Source organism: Carcharodon carcharias, chromosome 20 (genome assembly GCF_017639515.1).
Source record: "Carcharodon carcharias isolate sCarCar2 chromosome 20, sCarCar2.pri, whole genome shotgun sequence".
NCBI lineage: Eukaryota > Metazoa > Chordata > Chondrichthyes > Lamniformes > Lamnidae > Carcharodon > Carcharodon carcharias.
The window spans coordinates 18,057,236-18,077,571 of NC_054486.1; the positions used below are offsets into that span (position 1 = coordinate 18,057,236).

Consider the following 20,336-nt stretch of genomic DNA (forward strand, 5'->3'; position numbering starts at 1 on the left):
CATTGCTGGGTAAATGCCAGTGCTGTAGCTGTACTGGAACAGCTTGTCTAGGGGCATGGCAAGTCCTGGAGCATAAGTCTTCAGTAGTATTGCCGGAATATTGTCAGGGCCCATAGTTTTTGTAGTATCCAGTGCCTTCAGCCGTTAATTAGTATCATGTGGAGTGAACCAAATTGGCTGAAGACTGGCATCTGTGATGCTAGAGAACTCTGGAGGAGGCAGAGATGGATCATTCATTCGCCACTTCTGGCTGAAAATTGTTGCAAATGCTTCAGCCTCATATTTTGCATTGATGTGCTGGGCTCCTCCATCACTGAGGATGGGGATATTTGTGGACCCTCTTCCTCCAGTAAGTTGTTAAATTTTACACCACCATTCATCACTCTCACTGAATCGCCCACTATCAACATCCTGGGGTCACCATTGACCAGAAACTGAACTGGACTAGACATATAAAAACAACAGTTCAGAGGCTCGGAATCCTGTGGTGACTAACTCACCTCCTGACTCCTCAAAGCCTGTCTACAATCTACAAGGCACATGTCAAGCGTTTGATGGAATGCTCCATTTACCTGGATGAGTGCAGCTCCAGCAACACTCAAGAAGCTTGACACCGTCCAGGACAAAGCAGTCCACTTGGTCAGCACCACATCCACAAACATTCACTCCCTCCACCATCGACGCACAGTGGCAGCTGTGTGTGCCATCTACAAGATGCACTGCAGAAACTCACCAAGGTTGCTTAGAAAGCACCTTCCAAATCCATGACCTCGACCATCTAGAAGGACAAGGGCCACCACCTGGAAGTTCCCTTCCAGGCCACTCACCATCCTTTCTTGGAAATATATTGCCCAAATTTCACTGACGCTGGGTCAAAATCCTGGAACTCCCTCCCTCAAAGCACTGTGGGCTTATCTAAACCACATGGATTGCAGTAGTTCAAGAAGGCAGCTCATCAACACTTCTCAAGGGCAATAAGGGATGGGCAATAAATGCTAACCTATACAGTGAAGCCCACATCCCTTGAGTGAATAAAAACAAGTGACAGGACTGCAGAGCTTAGATCTGACTTGTTGGTTGTGGAATCACTCAGCTCTGTCTATCGCTAGCAGCTTATGTTATTTGGCATGTAAGTAGTCCTATGTCGTAGCTTCACCAGGTTGACATTCATTGTTAGGTATGCCTGGTGCTGCTCCTGGCAAGCCCCCCTGCACTCTTCATTGAACCAGGGTTGATCCCCTGGCTTGATGGTAATAGTTGAGTGGGGGATATGCCGGGCCATGAGGTTACAGATTGTGTTCGAGTACAATTCGCCTGCTGCTGATGGCCACAGTGCCTCATGGTTGCCCAGGCTTGAGTTGCTAGATCTGTTCCGAATCTATCCATTTAGCATAGTGGTAGTGCCACACAGCACGATGGAGTGTATCCTTAATGTGAAGACTGGACATCTTCTCCACAGGGACTATGCAGTGGTCATGCCTACTGATACTGTCATGGACAGATGCGTCTGCAGCAGGTAGGTTGGTGTGGATGAGGTCAAGTATGTTTTCCCTCTTGTTGATTCCTTCACCACCTGCCGCAGACCCAGTCTAGCAGCTATGTCCTTTAGGACTTGGCCAGCTCGGTCTGTGGTGGTGCTACCGAGTCACTCTTGTGATGGATATTGAAGTCCCCCACCCAGAGTACATTTTGTGCCCTTGCCACCCTCAGTGCATCCTGCAAATGGTGTTCAATATGGAGGAGCACTGATTCATCAGCTGAAGGAAGTGGGGGGGAGGGGGGGTGCAGGGGGAGGGCTGCGTTACATGGTAATCAGCAGGAGGTTTCTTTGCCCATGTTGGACCGGATGCCATGAAACGTTATGGGGTCTGGAGTCAATGTTGAGAACTCACTGGGCAACTCCTATGTATACCATTGTGTTGCCACATCTGCTCATTCTGTCCTGCAAGTGGGACAAGACATACTCAGGGATGGTGAGGGTAGTGTCTGGGACATTGGCTGTGAGGTTTGATTCCGTGTGTATGACTACGTCAGGCTGTTGCTTAATTAGTCTGTGAGACAGCTTTCCTGATTTTGGCACAATGTTAGTAAGGAGGACTTTGCAGAGTCAACAGCTCTGAGGGCTGAGATTGCTATTGTCATTTCTGGTGCCTAGGTCAATGCCGTGTGTCCAGTATCATTCCTTATCCAATTTTCTGTAGAGGTTTGCTACAACTGAGTGGCTTGCTAGGCAGGTGGTGTTGGCTCAGGGGGCATTTAAGAGTCAACCACTTTGCTGTGGGTCAGGAGTCACATGTTGGCCAGACCAGGTAAGAACAGCAGGTTTCCTTCCCTAAAGGGCATTAGTGAACCAGATGGGTTTTTACAACAATTGACAAAGGTTTCATGGTCATTATTAGGCTTTTAATTACATTTTTAATTGAATTCAAAGTCCACCTTATGCAGTGGTGGGATTTGAACTCGGGTCCCCAGAGCATTACCCTGGGTCTCTGGATTACTCCTTCAGTGACAATACCACAATGTCACTCCCCTCAATGATGGAATTCTATTTGCCTGGATGAGTGCAGCTCCGATATGACTCAGAAAGCTCAACACCATTCGGGGAAAGCCACCACCTTAAACATTCACTCCCTCCATCCATCATCAGCACAGAGTGGCAGCAGTGTTTACGATCTACAAGATGCATTGTAGCAACTTACGAAGGCTCCTTTGATAGCACCTCCCAAACCTGTGTTCTACCACCTAGAAGAAGGGCAGCAACACATGGGAGCCAGCACCACCTGCAGGTTCCCCCCCAAGACATACATCATCCTTACTTGGAACTATACTGCAATTCTTCACTGTTGCTGGGTCAAAATTCAGGAACCCCCTCCCCAACAGCACTTTGGGTGTAGCTACACTGCATGGATGCTGTGGTTTAAGAAGGCAGCTCATCACCACTCCTCAACGACAATTAAGAGTGGGCAATAAATGTTGGCCTTGCCAGCAATGCCCAGATCGCAAGAGCGAATATACGACAATTCCAGCAGACATGTAAAAAAATGGACGCAGAGGAAAATACAGAAGCATTTTGTGAGATATCTTCTCTTTTAATAGTTATGCTGATCAATCTGTATTGCATGAAAAAAACCTTGATTTTGATTTGTTCATGGAATGTGGTGACTGTGAGCCAGTGCTGGTGGCCTGCCCATGGCTAATTGCCCTACCTGCATACTTACTAGGCAGATTTCAGATTCCATGGATTGTGTCAGGTTACCTGACTTCAGCTGGAGCAGCAGCAAGATTAAGAAGATTTGATTCAATGCCACTGAACTAAGAGGCTGGGGAGGGGGGAAGGGAATACAGTCATCCAACGTTCCCAATCCTGATCATTTTCCAATGTTTTGCTGGAGTGTGCACAAGTGTCACTGACCATCACTGAATGTCAGTCAGTGACTGGATTAAGCTTGTCTGTGAAGCCTACCATGGAAAATTAGCTAGTTAGCATTCACCATTGATGCTCACAAATGCAAGAGATGATAGGGAAATTACAGTGTCCCTCAAATTGTTCCCCAGCAAGGTCAGGGGAAAATATTAGGGCTTTGCCATCACTGTTTTTTTATTTGCAAAAGATGTAACTAAATTGGCCTCAATGGAAAATAAAAATATGAAGAGGGTTAACAAATTTCACTGGGGCAACAATCAAAGCCTGGAGTATCTCAGTAGTGAAATGCATACTTAAACAGCTCTGCAAACAACAGGGCATAGAAAAAAAGTTACGCTGGTAGGAAAAAATCATTCTGTATTGCTTCATCACTAATGTTCTGTGCTAACCCTCTGGGTTGATGTGTAAATGCAGGAGCTCTTATTTCTGTCAAAAAGATGGTAATGGTGTTTGAGAGGAAGAGAGGATTTGTGGCCTGGGGTATCCTCATGCAGGATTTTGATGGTTGTAGCTGTCAGTGAATCAAGGAGCAAGATACTGATACAAGATAGAAACAACAAGTAGAAAATGTTCAAACAGTGCCGTTGACTTACAGCCAGGATTTTACAGCCCCTCCTGCCCGGCAAGATGTTATAGTCCCGCCGAACTGAATGGAGATCTCAATGGCTCACCGCATCCACCGGGGGGGGAGACAAACCGCGGCAGGGCCATAAAATCCTAGCCCACATATTGTTAGAAAAAATGCACTTTGAAAAGCTTGCAACTCATTTGAGGGCTCCCACTAAATTCAGACTACGAATGCTCTTATACCTCAAGAATACATGCACCCAGCAGTTCCACACAGAACAAAATAGTCTCAGCCTCAATCCCTCAATTATAACAAGGGGGAATCAACAATTGGTATCAATGTTCCTTAAGCTTAAACAGAGAAGTCAGTCCGGTGTAAATGAAGGTCAAGAGGAGACTGGACTCAATGATGCATCTTCTTGGTTACATAGCTTGTCAAGATTCACTGACCCCTGAAAATTGGTCGTTGGATAGGTCACCATAAAGTTGCCAATGCCCGTTAAAAATGATCATAAATAGAGAAAATCAGAGTGTAGGAAATGGGGGAGGGGATTTAGAATACATGCACCTTCAGGAGCTAAACTGATGTTTCTCAGGATAACAATTGTTTTAAATTATGGTGACTTTACACTGTATAGGAGCAATATATTAATTAGCTTCCTGTATGAAGTTGAAAAGTTATCCCATTCCGTAAACTAAAAAGAATCTGAATCTGGAGCTCCTGCCGAGGATCCATGTAGCTATAATGAATGTAGTAGTTGTAGCTTTAAGGAATGTAGTGACTGCAGCTTTAAGAATTATTGTGCTGTATAGGGTCACGTGACAGTGTGAATAAATCAGCCTGAAGCACAGGGAACCTTAGGGTGGGCATCACAACAATGACACAGGATAACTACCATCATGTAATCTAATTAAGGAGTGAAGGAGGCCAATGTCACAACCAAATGGCCCCAGACAATATCCATTCACCCCTGACACGGAAGGAGGGAAATCTTTTACATAAAGATCAACTTTAGAGCCAGGGACAGCTCATCTTGGTAGGATCCATTGTTTTCAGTTGTGGATATAACATCAGCGCTGTGCAGGTCTGTCCAGAACAAACTTGCTGGAGCAAAGTGGGTGCTAAGCACCAAGCATCCAAAAAGATGTCCTCAGGAGGTGTGTTTGTGATAGTTTGTGATAGCTTAGCATCCGGGAACCATTTTAACCCCATAATTGCTGTAGAGCTTGAAAGCCCCACTTCACAGCACTCTCTCAAAACTGGGGAGGTTGCCTATCTTATGTGCTCAAACTCCTGACAGAATATGAAATCACAGTCTCCTACTTATAAAGGTGAAGATAGAACCACCTAAAGAAAGCAAAAGTGTTAATTTTGTGAAGAGCAACAAATATATCTGCCCTGGCAACAAACAGACTCATATTGGTGTTACAATCTGAGGCACTGGACCAAAATTTCTCATAAGTTGTAGCTTAATAGGCTACTTCATGCGGCAGTATGTACATATTCCTAGTGCTCTTATTTCTGAACACCTCTCCCAATCCTTTACAATAGTAGACCACAAAATTCAAAAGCCAACCTGTGCAACTCACAAACCTTCTAAGAGCACTTATTCACTGTCTTCCCATTTGCTGTTTAATGTGGGAGCCTAATTTCATCCCATGTTGATTGACAATGCTATTGAGAAAGGAAAATCCGGGCCATTATGTTTTGCACTGCTATGTATAACAATTTTAAAAGTTGCTTGATGACTGCATGCAACTTACTTTCTAAAGAATGCTTGACTGATGGGTGATAATAATGCTGATGCTTATAGTATAAGGAAAATTGAAACGATGGTATCAAATTCCATGATGCTACTACCAATAAACAGCACTATGTAGAATTTAAATCATTTTTATACTAAGTACAATCCATCTTATGTATAGTATTTTATATTGTGAATTATCTTTTCATTGAAACACACCATAATTAACATTCACAGCTACAGAATGTTCAAAACAATGAGCATTAAATGTTGTATTTTTCTTCATATACAGCAATGAGCATGAGAGGATTTGTATTTAAACAAGTAGTGCAGTTTAAAGAAGCATGTATGCAACAGCTACCATAGGCATGCAAATGCATCTGGGAAACCACTTGGCAATTACAAAGAATGATAGCAAAATTATCCAGTGTGGGGGTAGTAACTATGTACAAACAACAGGTGTTTATCAATACACCATAAGAATCACAACAAACTCCTGGTAATTTAAAAGCAATATTGTGCTTCAGTCTCTTATGGACAAATTTACTTTCCTACAATGATTGGATTATGTGGGCACTGTCACATTGTCACTGGTAGCAGCTTTTTCTGTCCTGATATGTTGAGTTGGTAATGTCTATAAGACTATGATATTCTTCTTTCTTACCACTTGATCGAAAATTAAACTTGTCATTTGCTTTTAGCTGAATGCTTGATTTTGGAAACCATTTCTATGTCTGTTCCTTCTCACTGTTAATCACATTGTTTAGGAATCTTCAACGGCACAAAAATGCTGACAAGGAACGTCCAGAAGGTTTTCAAAATTATAACACACTTTGAGGGCAAGCTGTGCTTTTTTAAATTCCTTCACAGGATGTGTGCATTGCTGCTAGGCCAACATTTGTTTTCCATTCCTAATTGCACTAGAGTAGGTGGTGGTGAGCCACCCTCTTCAACGGCTGCAGTCCCCGTGGTTGTAGGTACACCCAGAGTGCTGTTAGGGAGGGACTTCTAGGGTGTTGACCCAGTGGCAGTGAAGGAATGGGCATATTGTTCCAAGTCAAGATGGTGTGTGGCTTGGAGGGGAACTTGCAGGTGGTGGTGTTACCATGTGTTTGTTGCCCTTGTCCATTTGGCTGGTAGCCATTGTGGGTTTGGAAGTTGCTGTCAAAGGAGCCTTGGTGAATGCAAGGTGTTTCCACTGACAATGATCTCTGGAAAACGAAATATTTTTTTCAATGCGTTATTGGAACCAATTGGGCTGTTTTTAGCCACTATTCGGCCTCCTAAAACTCAAACATTGGGTCCTAGATGTGCACACACACTTCCAATAGGAAGTGTGCTGGACGTCATTCTGGTACAGTAATTTGCACATGCACCAAACAGCTTCTGGCAGCATGCAGAGCAGATAGTCATCATTAGCTGGCTGTCCCTCGATGATTCCTTCATTCTGTGGCAGTCCTTATGCTAGCTGTATTTGACTAACACAGCATCTCAGGTAACAAAGATTGCTTTAAACACCTCAATCTTTTGTACATTCCTGAGCGTTGTACATCTACACACTTTGAAATAACACCATGTATGTATTAGGCCAGGGCATTGATAGGTATTAAAGAAATAATCTTAATGCCACCCCCTGAGGGATACCACTATGTACTACCATCCAATTTTCAAAATAACCATTAACCCTATGCTCTGCTGTCTATTAGCCAATTTCATCACCCTTGCCACTGCTACTTAGTCTGATAGGTTTCATTTTTACCAATGTGCCTGTGTCAAATGCCTTTTGAAAACACATCAACTGCACCACCTTCATAAATCCTCCCCCACCCACTTCAAAGAATTCAATGAAGTTAGTCAAACATGATTTGTCTTTAACACACCTTAGCTATCATTTATCAACCCATAAACTTCAAGTGATTAGTGACTTTGTAGGCTGACTGGCCTACAGTTGCTACATTTATCCTCTTTTACACTGCGTGGAAACATTTAGAATCCTCCAGGGACGATGGGAAGATTGTTGCCAAAGCCTTCTTCACTTCTTCCACCCTTACTTCCTGTCTGAGCTGGGTGACTTTTCAATTTTAAGCACTGCCAAAATAATACCTCTTTATCCATTTGCCTCTTGTATTTCTCTACTAACCCCCTTCTTTACAGTGATATTGACAGCATCACCTAGTGAAGGCAGATGCAGAACATTCATTTAGTATCTCGGCTATGACCTCTGACTGCACGAGATGATCATTTTGGTCTCTAATCACCCCACACTACCTTCCTTTGACTTAATCCTTTCCTGTGTCTGCCTCATGTACCATCAGGCAAAGCACATGCTCATGTCCATTTCCATGGCTATTTTTTTTTCCTGGAGCAGGTCACCAGAGGTAATAGCTTGAGAGGCACCACTCCACATCAAGCTTGGCTGACCAGGAGATTCTCCGACTCTTACCACCTGCCAGAGGCAAATTGTAAGGCTTTACAGACAGATAATCAACCCATTTGGCCATGTTATGAACACACTTTCTGTAGCCATCAAGTGCTGGAGTGGGACTTGAACCTGGGCTTCTGGCTCGGGGCAGGGACTACCACTGTGGCACAAGACCTCCTTCAATTATCTTATTGCTATTAATATGGCTGAGGAAGATTTTAGCAGCTCCTTTTATGTTCTCATACTCTACCTTCCCCTTAATTCTTTCTTCACTTCTCCTCTGTAAACTGTGCATTCAGCTTGGCTTCATATTCTATTATGAGTCTGACATTTATCATTAACCTCCTTTCTGTTTCACTTTAAACACCATCACTAGTCATACCAGTAGATCTGGCTCTGGATGCCCTTTCTTTCCTCTTTTTGGAAATGCTCCTAGCCTGTACCTGAACTATCTCTGAAGGCCCCACATTACACATTTTCACCTCAGAATTTGATCACTCATAAAGCAGTCTCATTACACCTATGTGTTGAGGTGTAAAACACTTGCATTTCTAACCCATAGGTGTCATGTAGTTTACTGAAACAAAGCACATAAAATATGACTAAGTATGTCTGAGCATGGGCAAATTGTGGTTAATTTAGCCTTAGCTAAGAGCAGTCAAGACATAAAAAGCAAAAATAAAGGGGACAAATTAGTTCATGAATAGAGCAGCAAGACAGGAACAGAAATTATAAACCCAATAATGCTTCACTGCATAATTTCACAAAGGAAATTTTCAATAGTCCCTTTCTATAACTGCTGCTGAATGTAGATGTTTTCTTTGGCAACAAATATTGCCCCTCTCCTTTTGACAGCAATGGTCCATCAAGCACAAAAGTCCATCTATCTCCTTCCTATTCAATTGTTCCCCACCCCTCCCCAAACACCTAACACAGGAGGCAGATTCACCTTTTAAAAATTCAACATACACCATGAATGTGAGATTTTAAATGCGCTGCTTCAGCAGTCTGATTGTGCTCAAAGACGTACCCGCTTTTCACCCACAGTGTCACACTATCTTAGAACAATTGCAGGTCAATACTCATCCAAATGCATACAAATAGTGGTGGTGGAGGATATTTGCATCAACTGAAATATAGTGTTGCTTTGTAACTTCTTCCCAACACAATATTTAAACCTTAGCACACATCAGAACATCTTAATATTGGTTTGAGATGCTGTTTCCTTATACGGAAAATTTTATTTGCCCTCTAATTTTACGCAAAGATAGGTCCATACAGCAGTACGCTATAACCCCATCCAAATCAGAAATCTGAAGTCCTGAAATACCAGGTGTCTGAGAATATTTTGGAGCAGATCCTAGCAACTCACCAACTCGCCACTCTGTGCTGCAACAAATCAGGAAGGCATTGGCTCTCCTGACGTGGTGACTAGATAGCACAGGAAAATGCATTAGATTACAAAGCCATTTCTCTATGCTCTATCAGTCTACTCTCTCTCTCTTGCCATTCCTCTCTTCTCCTCTCTTTTTGCAGTGGTGCTTCTGAGCAGACCCAAGAAGTCCCAGGGCATGGTTTGTTTTTTTTTTTAAACACTCAGCATGGCATCTAAGAAAAGTGTAGCAAAACTTAAGCATATTACACTTACAATACTGGAAAAAGCATAAAAGAAAGAAAGTAGATAAGAGTGTTTCAGTGAGACCACAACCAGATCAGCTATGATCTTACTGAATGGCAGAGCAGGCTCCAAGGGTTGAATGGGGCTTACTCCTGCTCCTAAGTCCTAATGTTCCTATTGAAAAATTTGTGTGAGGGTGTCTCAACAGTTTATGATATCAAGAAGCAGCGTGAACATAGAACACATAGAATATAAAGTTTGAATAAGCAAAACAATTTTATTACTGCTTTATGTTTCATCACTATTTTATGTTTCGGGTAAATATTTATTTCTATGGTGTTTCCTGGTTCACATTTGTGGTTCAGACATTCTAACATCATTCTATAATCCAGAAAATTCTGAAATCCGGAAGTGACTTGGTCTCAAGCAATCCAGAAGGTTATAGTCTAATAGCTACAAAGCTGCTTTTTCTTCTTAAACAATATTCATGTCATTACAGAAGTATTCAGGGAATTGTATGTGATTTCTACCAGTTTTGCAAGAGTTTTGATAAAAAAGATAGTGTAGCTCACTCCCAAGTTTGGACACACAAGTAAATAAATTAAGATTCTTTAAAGAAAGTGAAAATTTGAGAAGTAACTTTACGACCAGCATTACAGTAACAGTTCTATTTCGGGCATCTCCTGTACAGAATTATACATAAATATAACATTTTTATCTGGATACATGTTTTGCAGTACCTTTTTTGCCAAGCATCAATTTTTGTTCAAAAACCTAGACTGCATTAATAGTGATACAGATTAGACGTTCATAACATGCTCATTAACATGAATGTAGTCATGAAGACTATATTTTGAACCATTATGCAATTTTCAAAGTTAATTAGCAGCAATTCAGGCCAACAGTTACTATATAAAAAAATCAAACTTTATGACCAAAATGACCATCTTGATTATAAATCTAGGCAACACATCGACAAAGATGATGTGGTTTCATTAATACATTGATTACACACAATTAAAAGTCAGTTCTGGCAGTTTTATTTTCATCATAATAGAAAAAAATTAATTATATTGAAACATATTAAAACCTCATTAGTAGCGAAGGACTTTCTTTTTAAAGGCCTCATTTGGTATATTTTCTACAGTAGGCACTGGGTCTAGAAAAACAGAGTTTCAGCACAGTTGGTGTATATAGATATTGCAAAAGTGGCAAATAATAAAATACTACATTTAACATGAAGTTACCAATGATCTGTTGCACAAAATGAAGGAGATTTATGTACTGATGTGTAGCTCATATTGTTCTAATAGTGAAGGTTATGGTAGTAAATCAGAAATTACCATTTAACTGACTATTGTTTGAGCTACAAGAGGTCAACAAGATTAGGATTAAACTGGCAACAAAGCACTTCTGTCCATAAACAGAAGTGTCATTATTGGTTTCAGTACTTTTACGAGATCAGCTATAGGTTTTCCTGCAAGGTTTATTAGTTTAAAACAAAATTGTGCACTTATTTTCCAAATTCAGTTACCCATTTTACAGCTCCTGTGACCTAAAAATCTTCTTCATCCCCACAACAGTTCCTGGAAGCCAAGAAGCTTACAGGTTACAAAGCATGAAATATACTACAGTTAAAATCTAAGCTAGAATCTAAGAAAATAAAGAGCATTAAGGAACAAACAAGAAAGATGATACAATATATGAGGGTGGGGGTTACTGCTATTACAATGTTTATTTCAACACTGAAACTTTGATAACTCTTTGTACAGGACATATATATCCCTGCCTACAATCTTCACCATTGGCAGAGTATTAAATGGCAAAAGGTTCTGTACTGTAGATTCTGTAGAGAACAGAGGGCTGTTCAGGCAGGAGTTTAGACATGCACTTTATAGTACAGAACTTGTATATTGCTGAAAAGATAGGCATATTGCTGAAGCTTGGGGAGCCTATAGTTCCCCTTGCTTTCTCACTGGCAACGCCTTGGCCAGAATTGACTTGCCAACCAATCAGCACCCTTTTCTTCCATATTATAAACTGATGTGTTTGTTTGAAATTTGGCACTCTTTTGTTTTATCCTGATGAGTGCAAGACGGAAAGCCTCGACAACATGTCTCTCTTTTCAGCAACGTATCTGTGCTTTAATTAGATTGAGGTTTTACAACAGGGCTCTGTATATTCAGGCAACGTAGTTATCGTTGTCACTTCTGAATGCATGAAATGCCAATTTGAATTTACAATTGGGCAGGGTCCCTGTCTACTGCCACAATACTTCACATTGAGGTGTTCCTTTACTCCAGAAAAAAACCTGCATATTCAAACATTATCACAGGAATGTGCAGAGTAGACATTTAAAAATGTCTCTGCAAAGTCCTTGCCACGTTACTAAACAGGTTCCTTGAGAATTCCATTATAAACTAATCCAAATTTCCTTTAACAAGTAAAACTTTGCTGCTTTGCTATTCAAACCACACAATATCCAAATAGGTTGAAATTTCTACTGAATTAAAATAAACATACATTCTATTGTCCTATTATTTACAATCCCAGAGATCTCTAGGTGGCATGGTTCTAGAATGTCAACCTGATTTGGGTGAAAGCAGGAAGACTATTATAAAAGTACAGTCCCAATTAAATATTTGGCACAATACTTGGATTTTTTCTTTAAAACACAGATTTTTGAATTAGAACAAAAATTTCCAAATTCCCATAAATTATTTAAAAGTAGATTTTTTTTTTAAGTCTGTCGTATAACAGAGATTCAATGCTGTCTCATGTCCAATCATCTTGGGTCAAAAAAGTGCCAGAAAAGTATTGATACTTCAGTATAACGTTACCTATGCACTTTAGCAGGGAAAAACTTCAGGGTGAATCAAAGCTGCCCATTTTCATGCACTCAAACAAGAGTGATACTGCCTAAAAAAGTGGAAACCATCATCCATTTACTCCCTTTAAAGATTGTAGAGCCTCAAAGGGAAGGAAAAAATGGATATGTGCACTGAGCTGGTGTTTGTCAATTACTTGCTACTTTGCTTTTTCCAAACAAACTCGTATTTTAATCCATGATTTGTACACTGCCAACAGTCACTTAAATATTAAAATGACTGGACAGTAAAGAGGAGAGAATGTACATCATTTTTGTAGGCCACAGGTAGTCTCAATATCAGTCACATTTTAGTTGTTGACACCTGCAGACATAGGATTATGATGTTGCTCAGCAGTTCTATAGTGTATCCAAAAAGCATTTGGCAGGGGTTTCCGCAAATAAATTCATCCCATTATTCAACTGGTTGGCAATAAGCCTCACAATCTCTTCCAAATGGAACACCAGGTCACTAAGGCCCAAAGACTCATCCACCATTGCTTGGTGACCAGCCAACTGAGGTGGTGTGACTCAAGCAAGCTCGGCAATTGTATTAATCCACAGCAACTTGACATGAAGTATATCTAGCAGCCAAAGGAACCGCACCAGAGTATTCATTTAAAATGCTACGTGCATTATGCCAGCAGGAAACATGCAGCATTTTTCTGATGGAGGCACAAAATAGTTGTAGTTATAGAATGTCCACATGTATATGCAGAACTAGTTTCCTCAGGATTTGTATAACATTAGTATTTTGAGAGGCTGACTGACTAAAACTTGGTCTTTAAGAAGCTGTTTATAGCATCTACTTCATTAGTCTGCAATAACCATTTTGAATACCTTACAGTCTGTTTAAGAAAGTTAAGAGAGTAAAATTAGCACTGAATAGTTCCTCTGTTACAGCTTTAATATTTGAATCTCTAATTTTGTTAGGTCATTGCAGCATTGTAAAATAAACCTACTATGACAGCAAGACTTCCAAATTGAAATATATAGTACAGAACTTTGCTGAAAAACCTTTACATGGAAATTAACCATTACATAGTAGGGGTTTACAAGGGTTGAAAATACAGCATTCAACAACACCACATTTAAACTTGCCAATTAGGCAACACGATTTTAGTACCCAAAATTACTGAAGTTAATTGATTTCGATACAAATACTGCAGTGAAGCTGATGAAGACAGAAAACAATTCAATTAGCACACTAAATCCTTACGCTGTTATTTTGTCAAAAGTAGTGTCTCGTTGGTTTCATGTGCTTTGTCAAAAAAAAATCTAGTTAAAAAATGCACTTTTGTAAATGACTATGGTTAAGTGTTGGAAATTTGCTAAGTGAAACATACGGTCCTTTTTGGACCATACTGTTTTAAGGCTTTCAAAATAGTTCAACAACATTTTGAGAAATGTGATTTTATCCTAACGCAAAAATAGTGCACGTGCCATATTTACCAACAGGCTTTTCAACTGTTTGAGCATACACTACTTACAGAAGCAATCAGTTGTTGAAAGATACCAATTGTTAGAACATAGATTATTAAATTAGATTCTAAACACTTTCTTCCCCAGTGTATGAGAGGTCACACACTGAAATGTGATTACTTGTCTAAAATTTTAACCCTTAATTTTTTTCATACGATCTAGCTGTGAAATCTTTGCCTGATCAATCACTCCTGAAGGATTTTCCAAGTCCTGTCTTTAAAAAATTTCCAGTGTATAGGTTGCACCATCTTTCATGCTTATGTTCTAAAATTATGGGAAATCTTTAGTTGTTCCTTCAGAAAAATTACATCCAGGAAATAAAAAGGAGAAAGTTGCAAAGCATTGCAACTTATTATCTGTGGTATATAAACGACACGGGCATTTGGTGTGTGTGTGCATTCCCTTTAAGATCCTATAGTAGCTTACAAATTTCAAAGCTAACATCTGACTAAGCACACAAATAAGCAGCAGCAAATATAGGGTTTTAAAAATTATTGCCCTATAGTAAAAGACATCAGTATTTGCATTTTCATAACCTACGGCGATATTTCACGTATACGAACATTGCCAACACTGCTATACCAAGTGCTGCCAACACTAGTGGTGAGAAACCAGACACGTCGATTTGATTATTCTTGGTTTTTATCTGAAAGAAAGCATTAAATATATTAGTGGACTGTAATTAAACACCAAAATATCCAAAATGCATTTTTAAGCTTTCAAAAGACATTTCCCAGGCTTCAATTTAATCACCATTTAGGGGGCTAACAGACCAATTACTTTCCCAGTACTCATCTCTTCTGAACTCGCAGTAATCTGTGGCAGTGGATGCACAGTCCAGCACTGTTTGGGTTAAAAAGCTGATTTCTGAAATATTAGCTTTTGTGCAAAAAAAAGCAGGGTAAGGTAAGCCTTAAAGACCTGTATGTTTTCACCAATCGTATGTGAAGTGACTTATTGTTTCCTCAGAGGCCCTGACTAAATTTGCGATACTTTGGCTGGTAAACAAACTTTCCCCAGTGGACTTGGAGTGTCCTATGGAAATAAATCTACTACAACTGCTTTGCCTTTATCTGTTTATTGTATGATTTGGCTCTCTCACTTGGCTGCTAACAAATTTCTAATCACATTATAGCACAATTGCACCACGGCCACAGTTCAGCATTTGAGCATTCAAAAAGCTGACAGGATGCTGTTGCTTAGAGAATGGTAATGCATTGGGGTAACTTCCCTCACCTAATGTAACCATGGCATTGCAGAATACTTAAACCAGAAAAAAAGAGCGGACTGAAAAAAATGATCTAAATAAATTTCTGTTAAATTGAAAACCCTTGTCCACATTTTTAATTAGCACTAATTTTAAACTGAAAGATGTAGACTTTGATTTTGCAAGGCAGTTAGAAGAAATAAATCCTTAACAGTGAATTTACATCAACTAAACAGGCTAAAATGTGAGACAAAGATAACCATGCATGGAAAGATAACCATGGAAAGTAGCAAGGATGCTTCCTTGATAAACACCAGCGTTCTGAACTGCAAAATGTCTAATAGCTGCCAATATTGAATGTAAGAAATAGGAGAGGACTAGCCGTACAGCTCCTAGAACCTTCTCTGCCATTCAAAAGAATCATGGCTGATCTTAGACCCCAACTTCAGTTTCCTGCCCAATCCTATCCCTTGATTCCCTCAAAGCGCAAAAGTCTATCGATATAAACCTTGAATACTTGCAGCTAGCACCCATGGCCCTCTATGGTAGAGAATTCCAAAGTTTCATTATCCTGTGAGGGACAAAATTTCGCCTGATCACAACCCTAAATGGACAGCAATTATCCTGAGACCAAGATCTCTAGTTTTGGATTCTGCAGGGGAAACCAGCTTTCAGCATCCACCCTGTCAAGCTATATGTTTCAATGTGATGACCTCGCATTCTTCTAAACTCCATGAGAATATAAATCCAGTCTACGGAATATTTCCTCATATTTGTTGACCTCAATGGAGGACTCAAAGAACTTGCATTTATATAGTGAATTTGCTGATTTCAGGACATCGCACAACACTTTACAGCCAATCTGAAGTGTAGTCACTTTTCTAGTATGGGAAACACAACAGCTGATTTACACACAAAGTAAGGTCCCACAAACAGGAATGAGATAATGACTGAATAATCTGCTTTAGTGATGTTGATTGAGGGATAAATATTGGACAGGACACTGGAGGAATTCCCTTGCTCTTCTCTGAAAAGTATGTTATGGGATCTTTTACATCTATGGTTTAATATCTCACCCGAAAGACAACAACTGTGACCGTGCAGCACTTCCTCAGTACTGAACTGAAGTCTCAGCCTAGGTTGTACGCTCAAGTGACTGGACCGGGTCTTGAATCAACGGTCCTCTGACTCAGAGGCAATAGTCTTGGAGTTTAGAAGAATGAGAGGTAACCTTATGGAAACACAAGATTCTTAGGGGGCTTGACAGGGTAGATGCTGAGAGGTTGTTTACCCTTGTGGGAGAGTCTAGGACCATAGGGCATAATTTCAGAGTAAGGGGGCACCCATTTAAAAGAGAGATGAGGAGGAATTTCTTCTCTCAAAGGTTAGTCAATCTGTGGAATTTTTTACCTCAGAGTTGTAGAGGCTGGGTCGTTAAGTATATTCAAGGCTGAGACAGACAGATTTTTAAACAGTAAGGAAATCAAGGGTTTATGGGGAAAAGGCAGGAAAAGTGGAGTTGAGGATTATCAGATCAGCTATGATCTCACTGAATGGCGGAGCAGACTCAAAGGACCAAATGGCCTACTCCTGCTCCTACATCTTATGGTCTTATAGTGTTACTATTGAGCCAAGGCTGACAGCAAGGCTAATTCAATAACCAATGAGTCATTATTTGCAGCATTATCTAAGTAGACACTTGGCTGAGACAATGATTCAAAACAACATCAATACTTCCAAGAGACTTGCCAAAAAATAAATTGCCCTGCCACAGGTTTCTTGCAAGTAGCACCAGTGAATTCTTGAGGGAATCAGGAAGTAGAAGGTTGGGTTAACCAACAAACAGGCTTGATACTCTTTTGAGTAAACCTGTTTCCATCTGTTTCAGATGAAGTTACATTGTTTCATAGTTTTGCCATTGTGAGATTTGAACTCTTGATCTTAGGGTTACAAACCCAGTACCATAACCACTTGGCTATTTAGGCCAAGCCAAACAGGCTTGATGGCGCACACACACTTTACCTTTTTTAAAACGAGTAGTGTCACCTCATCACCTGAACTTCTAAATATTTCCACGGCTTCCTGATGAGTCAAGTTGCAGAGCTCTCGCCCATTGATCTAGTTGAAAAAAGGAAATTTATTGTACAAGATGATCGGCAAGGTTAGGATGCAGTTTATACAGATCTAAGCACAGTTCTGTGGCAGTAAGGTGGTTAATGTCTAATGTAGCCAAATTAACTGCATAATCCAAAAGCCAAAAGATTACTCATCTTCAATCACACCACCAGCTGGAACCACTATTCAATCATTCCAGCAGGGGAACTAACTTTTCAATTGTGTTCCCACTTGAGTAAGATCAGCAGCACTTAATTTGATATTGAGCTATACAAAAGGCCCAAAGTTCAATTTAGTTATTGCTGAATTAGCTAATTCCAGCCAGGGCAAGTATAGAAAATGGCCTCAATAAATGGGTGGAACAGAATTGGTTCCCACTTCTGAATGCTATCCAGTGACACCTGATGAATACTGCTGTGATGCTCACCATGATCCAACTGACTGCCAAAATATATTGTCTAGATTCATCACACGGGTGAAGTAACAAAGGACTTCAGGCACTGCTGGTGCTTCTCAGTGGTCAGCAGTGAGTAGTTAGCAACACAAACTTGGAGGTCGTCACATTGAGCACTAGTCTCTGCCATGTTTGCTGATGAAATACTGCAATGCTCTTAGATTTATGGTGGGGTTTAAAACAGTAATCAAAATCTTAGAATGGTTGCAGCATAGGATGCCATTCAGCCCACTGTGTTTGCGCCAGCTCTCTCTCTCTTTGCAAGAGAATCTGTTAGGCCCACTCCTCTGCCCTTTCCCCATTGCCCTGCAATTTCTTACTCTTCAGGTGCTTAGCCAAATCCCCTTTGAAAGGCCCAATTGTATTGGCCTCCATCACACTCTCCAGTAGTGCCTTCCAAATCCTAATCGCTTGCTGAGTAATATAGCTTTTCCTCATATTGCTCTTGGTTCTTTTGCAATTTAACTTATATCAGTATCCTCTGGTTCTTGAGCCTCCCGCCAAAGGAACAGCTTCTCTCTGTCCACTCTGTCTAAACTCCCTACAATTCTGAATGCTACTATCAAATCTCCTCTGAATTCTCTTCTCGAAGGAGAACAAACCCAGCACCTCCAATTTATTCACTTAACTGAAGTCTCTCATCCCTAGAACTATTCTTGTAACTCTTTTCTGCACCCTCTTTAAAATTTGCACCTTTCTGAATGTGTGGGGCCTGAATTCAGTTGAGGCCGAACCAGTTTCTTTTTACAAAAGTCCATTATAACTTATTTGCTTTCGTACTTCCTAGCAAAACGTACGGCTTCACACTCCATTCCACCAGCCTGTCAATCTCAACACCGTCCTCACAATTCACAACATTTCCAAGTTTTGTGTCATCTGCAAATTTTGAAATCATGTCCTGCAACCCAAGTCTAGGTCAGTAATACATATCAAGAAAAGCACTGGTCCTAGTACTGATCTCATTGTATACCTTCCTCCAGTCTGAAAAACAACCATTACTCTCTGTTACCTGTCACTCAGCTAACTTCATATCCATGCTGCCTGCCACTTTCCCTTTTATTCCATGGGCTTCAACTTTGCTCTCAAGTTACTTCTTCAAGCACCTTTTAAGTCCATAGAGAATACACAGTGTGTGTGGACATTTTTAGCTTTCCAAAGTCAAATAGCCCACTGGCACCAGATCAGACAGGAGGAACTAATGAAGAGACAGCAGAATCCACAGAGCTGTAACCCATAAGGGGTCACCACCTTCAGTAGACGGATGGGAACGTGGGAGGGGTGGAGAATAGGGAAGTTCAAGGACAATATTTTAGACATTACTTGTGTCTGTCTACTTCTAAGTAATCAACCCTATCCTCCCAAAAATATAGCTGTGCTAATTCCATGATTCATGGAGGATAATTCATTATATTACTGTTACTTTTTTTTATTTTGAGGCACCACCACAAACTTCTGAACTCTACAGGGGGAATTCGGAGTTAGTTAGTCCAACAAGCTGCGCAGACTACACAGGGATGAGGGAAGGATTTTTAAATTTGCACCGATAGAATGTTGGATTACCCACCCGTTATAACCTCTCCCACAAAACTGGTGGAAAGGAAAGAGAGAGGGGTGTGTAACAGCCAGCTGATCCAATATCACCTGTTTTTACACTGCTGCTCAACGGAGCACCCAAAATAAACATGTTAGATGCCTTACTGCTAAGATTTGGTCCTGTTCCTTTAAACGCCCATCAAGAGCTGCAGGTCCATCTTCTTTAATTTTGGTTACATAGATTGCACTATCATTACAAAAGTGCTGGTGGTCGGTTCCTCCAATAATATTGAATCCCAGCCCTGCAGGGGAAAAAAAAAAGGCCACAAATAAACTCAGTCAACAGGGTATTAAAAATTGTTCCAGCATCTGCCAGTGACTATCGCACCACAAATTTCTCAAATAAATTGAACATTTGCAATAATCTGCATTTCTTCAATAAAGCAGTAGCGATTTTTGAGCAACAGTGAACAGGGCATTTGTATTTGAATAGGATAAGTCTATTCTAAGCCTGTAGAACAATTAAAATAAAATCCTTGTGGCAAACTCCAATAACAATGAGCAAAAAGATAAAGCACTACTCATGCAATATCCTACACCCAAATCTTTTTTTGTTCCGGGAAGATTAAAGCTCATGTACCTTTTTGAAATATCTGAATATTTAAGAACCTTAGTCCTGCCATTAGCTAACAGCCCAGGTTTTACTGTCCTGAATGAACAAGGCAAGCAGCTGTACATCTCCTTAACTAAGGGTTGAAAAATAGTAACAAGGAAAAGGAGAGTGGAAATTGTTGGGTGAATTCAATTTTAAATCAGGTATAGAAAGAAATAAAAAGATACAGAGAGAGAGAGATTATTTCAAGAAAAGAAAAAGAATTGCATTTATAAAATTGCTTTTCGTGA

At 40.3% G+C, this 20,336-nt stretch overlaps 1 protein-coding gene across 1 annotated transcript in view; it reads right to left on the reverse strand.

The window, feature by feature from the left end:
- Nucleotides 1-10,033: 10,033 nt before the first annotated feature.
- LOC121292288 (synaptojanin 2 binding protein) overlaps nucleotides 10,034-20,336 on the reverse strand; it is a 32,152-nt gene continuing 21,849 nt past the window's right edge. Inside the window, exons 2-4 of the mRNA XM_041214138.1 lie at nucleotides 19,599-19,735; nucleotides 17,354-17,449; nucleotides 10,034-14,770 (exon numbers count right to left, since the gene is read on the reverse strand). Of these exons, the coding sequence (XP_041070072.1) occupies nucleotides 14,654-14,770; nucleotides 17,354-17,449; nucleotides 19,599-19,735 (350 nt within the window). The 3' untranslated portion in view covers nucleotides 10,034-14,653. The remainder of the gene's footprint in view (nucleotides 14,771-17,353; nucleotides 17,450-19,598; nucleotides 19,736-20,336) is intronic.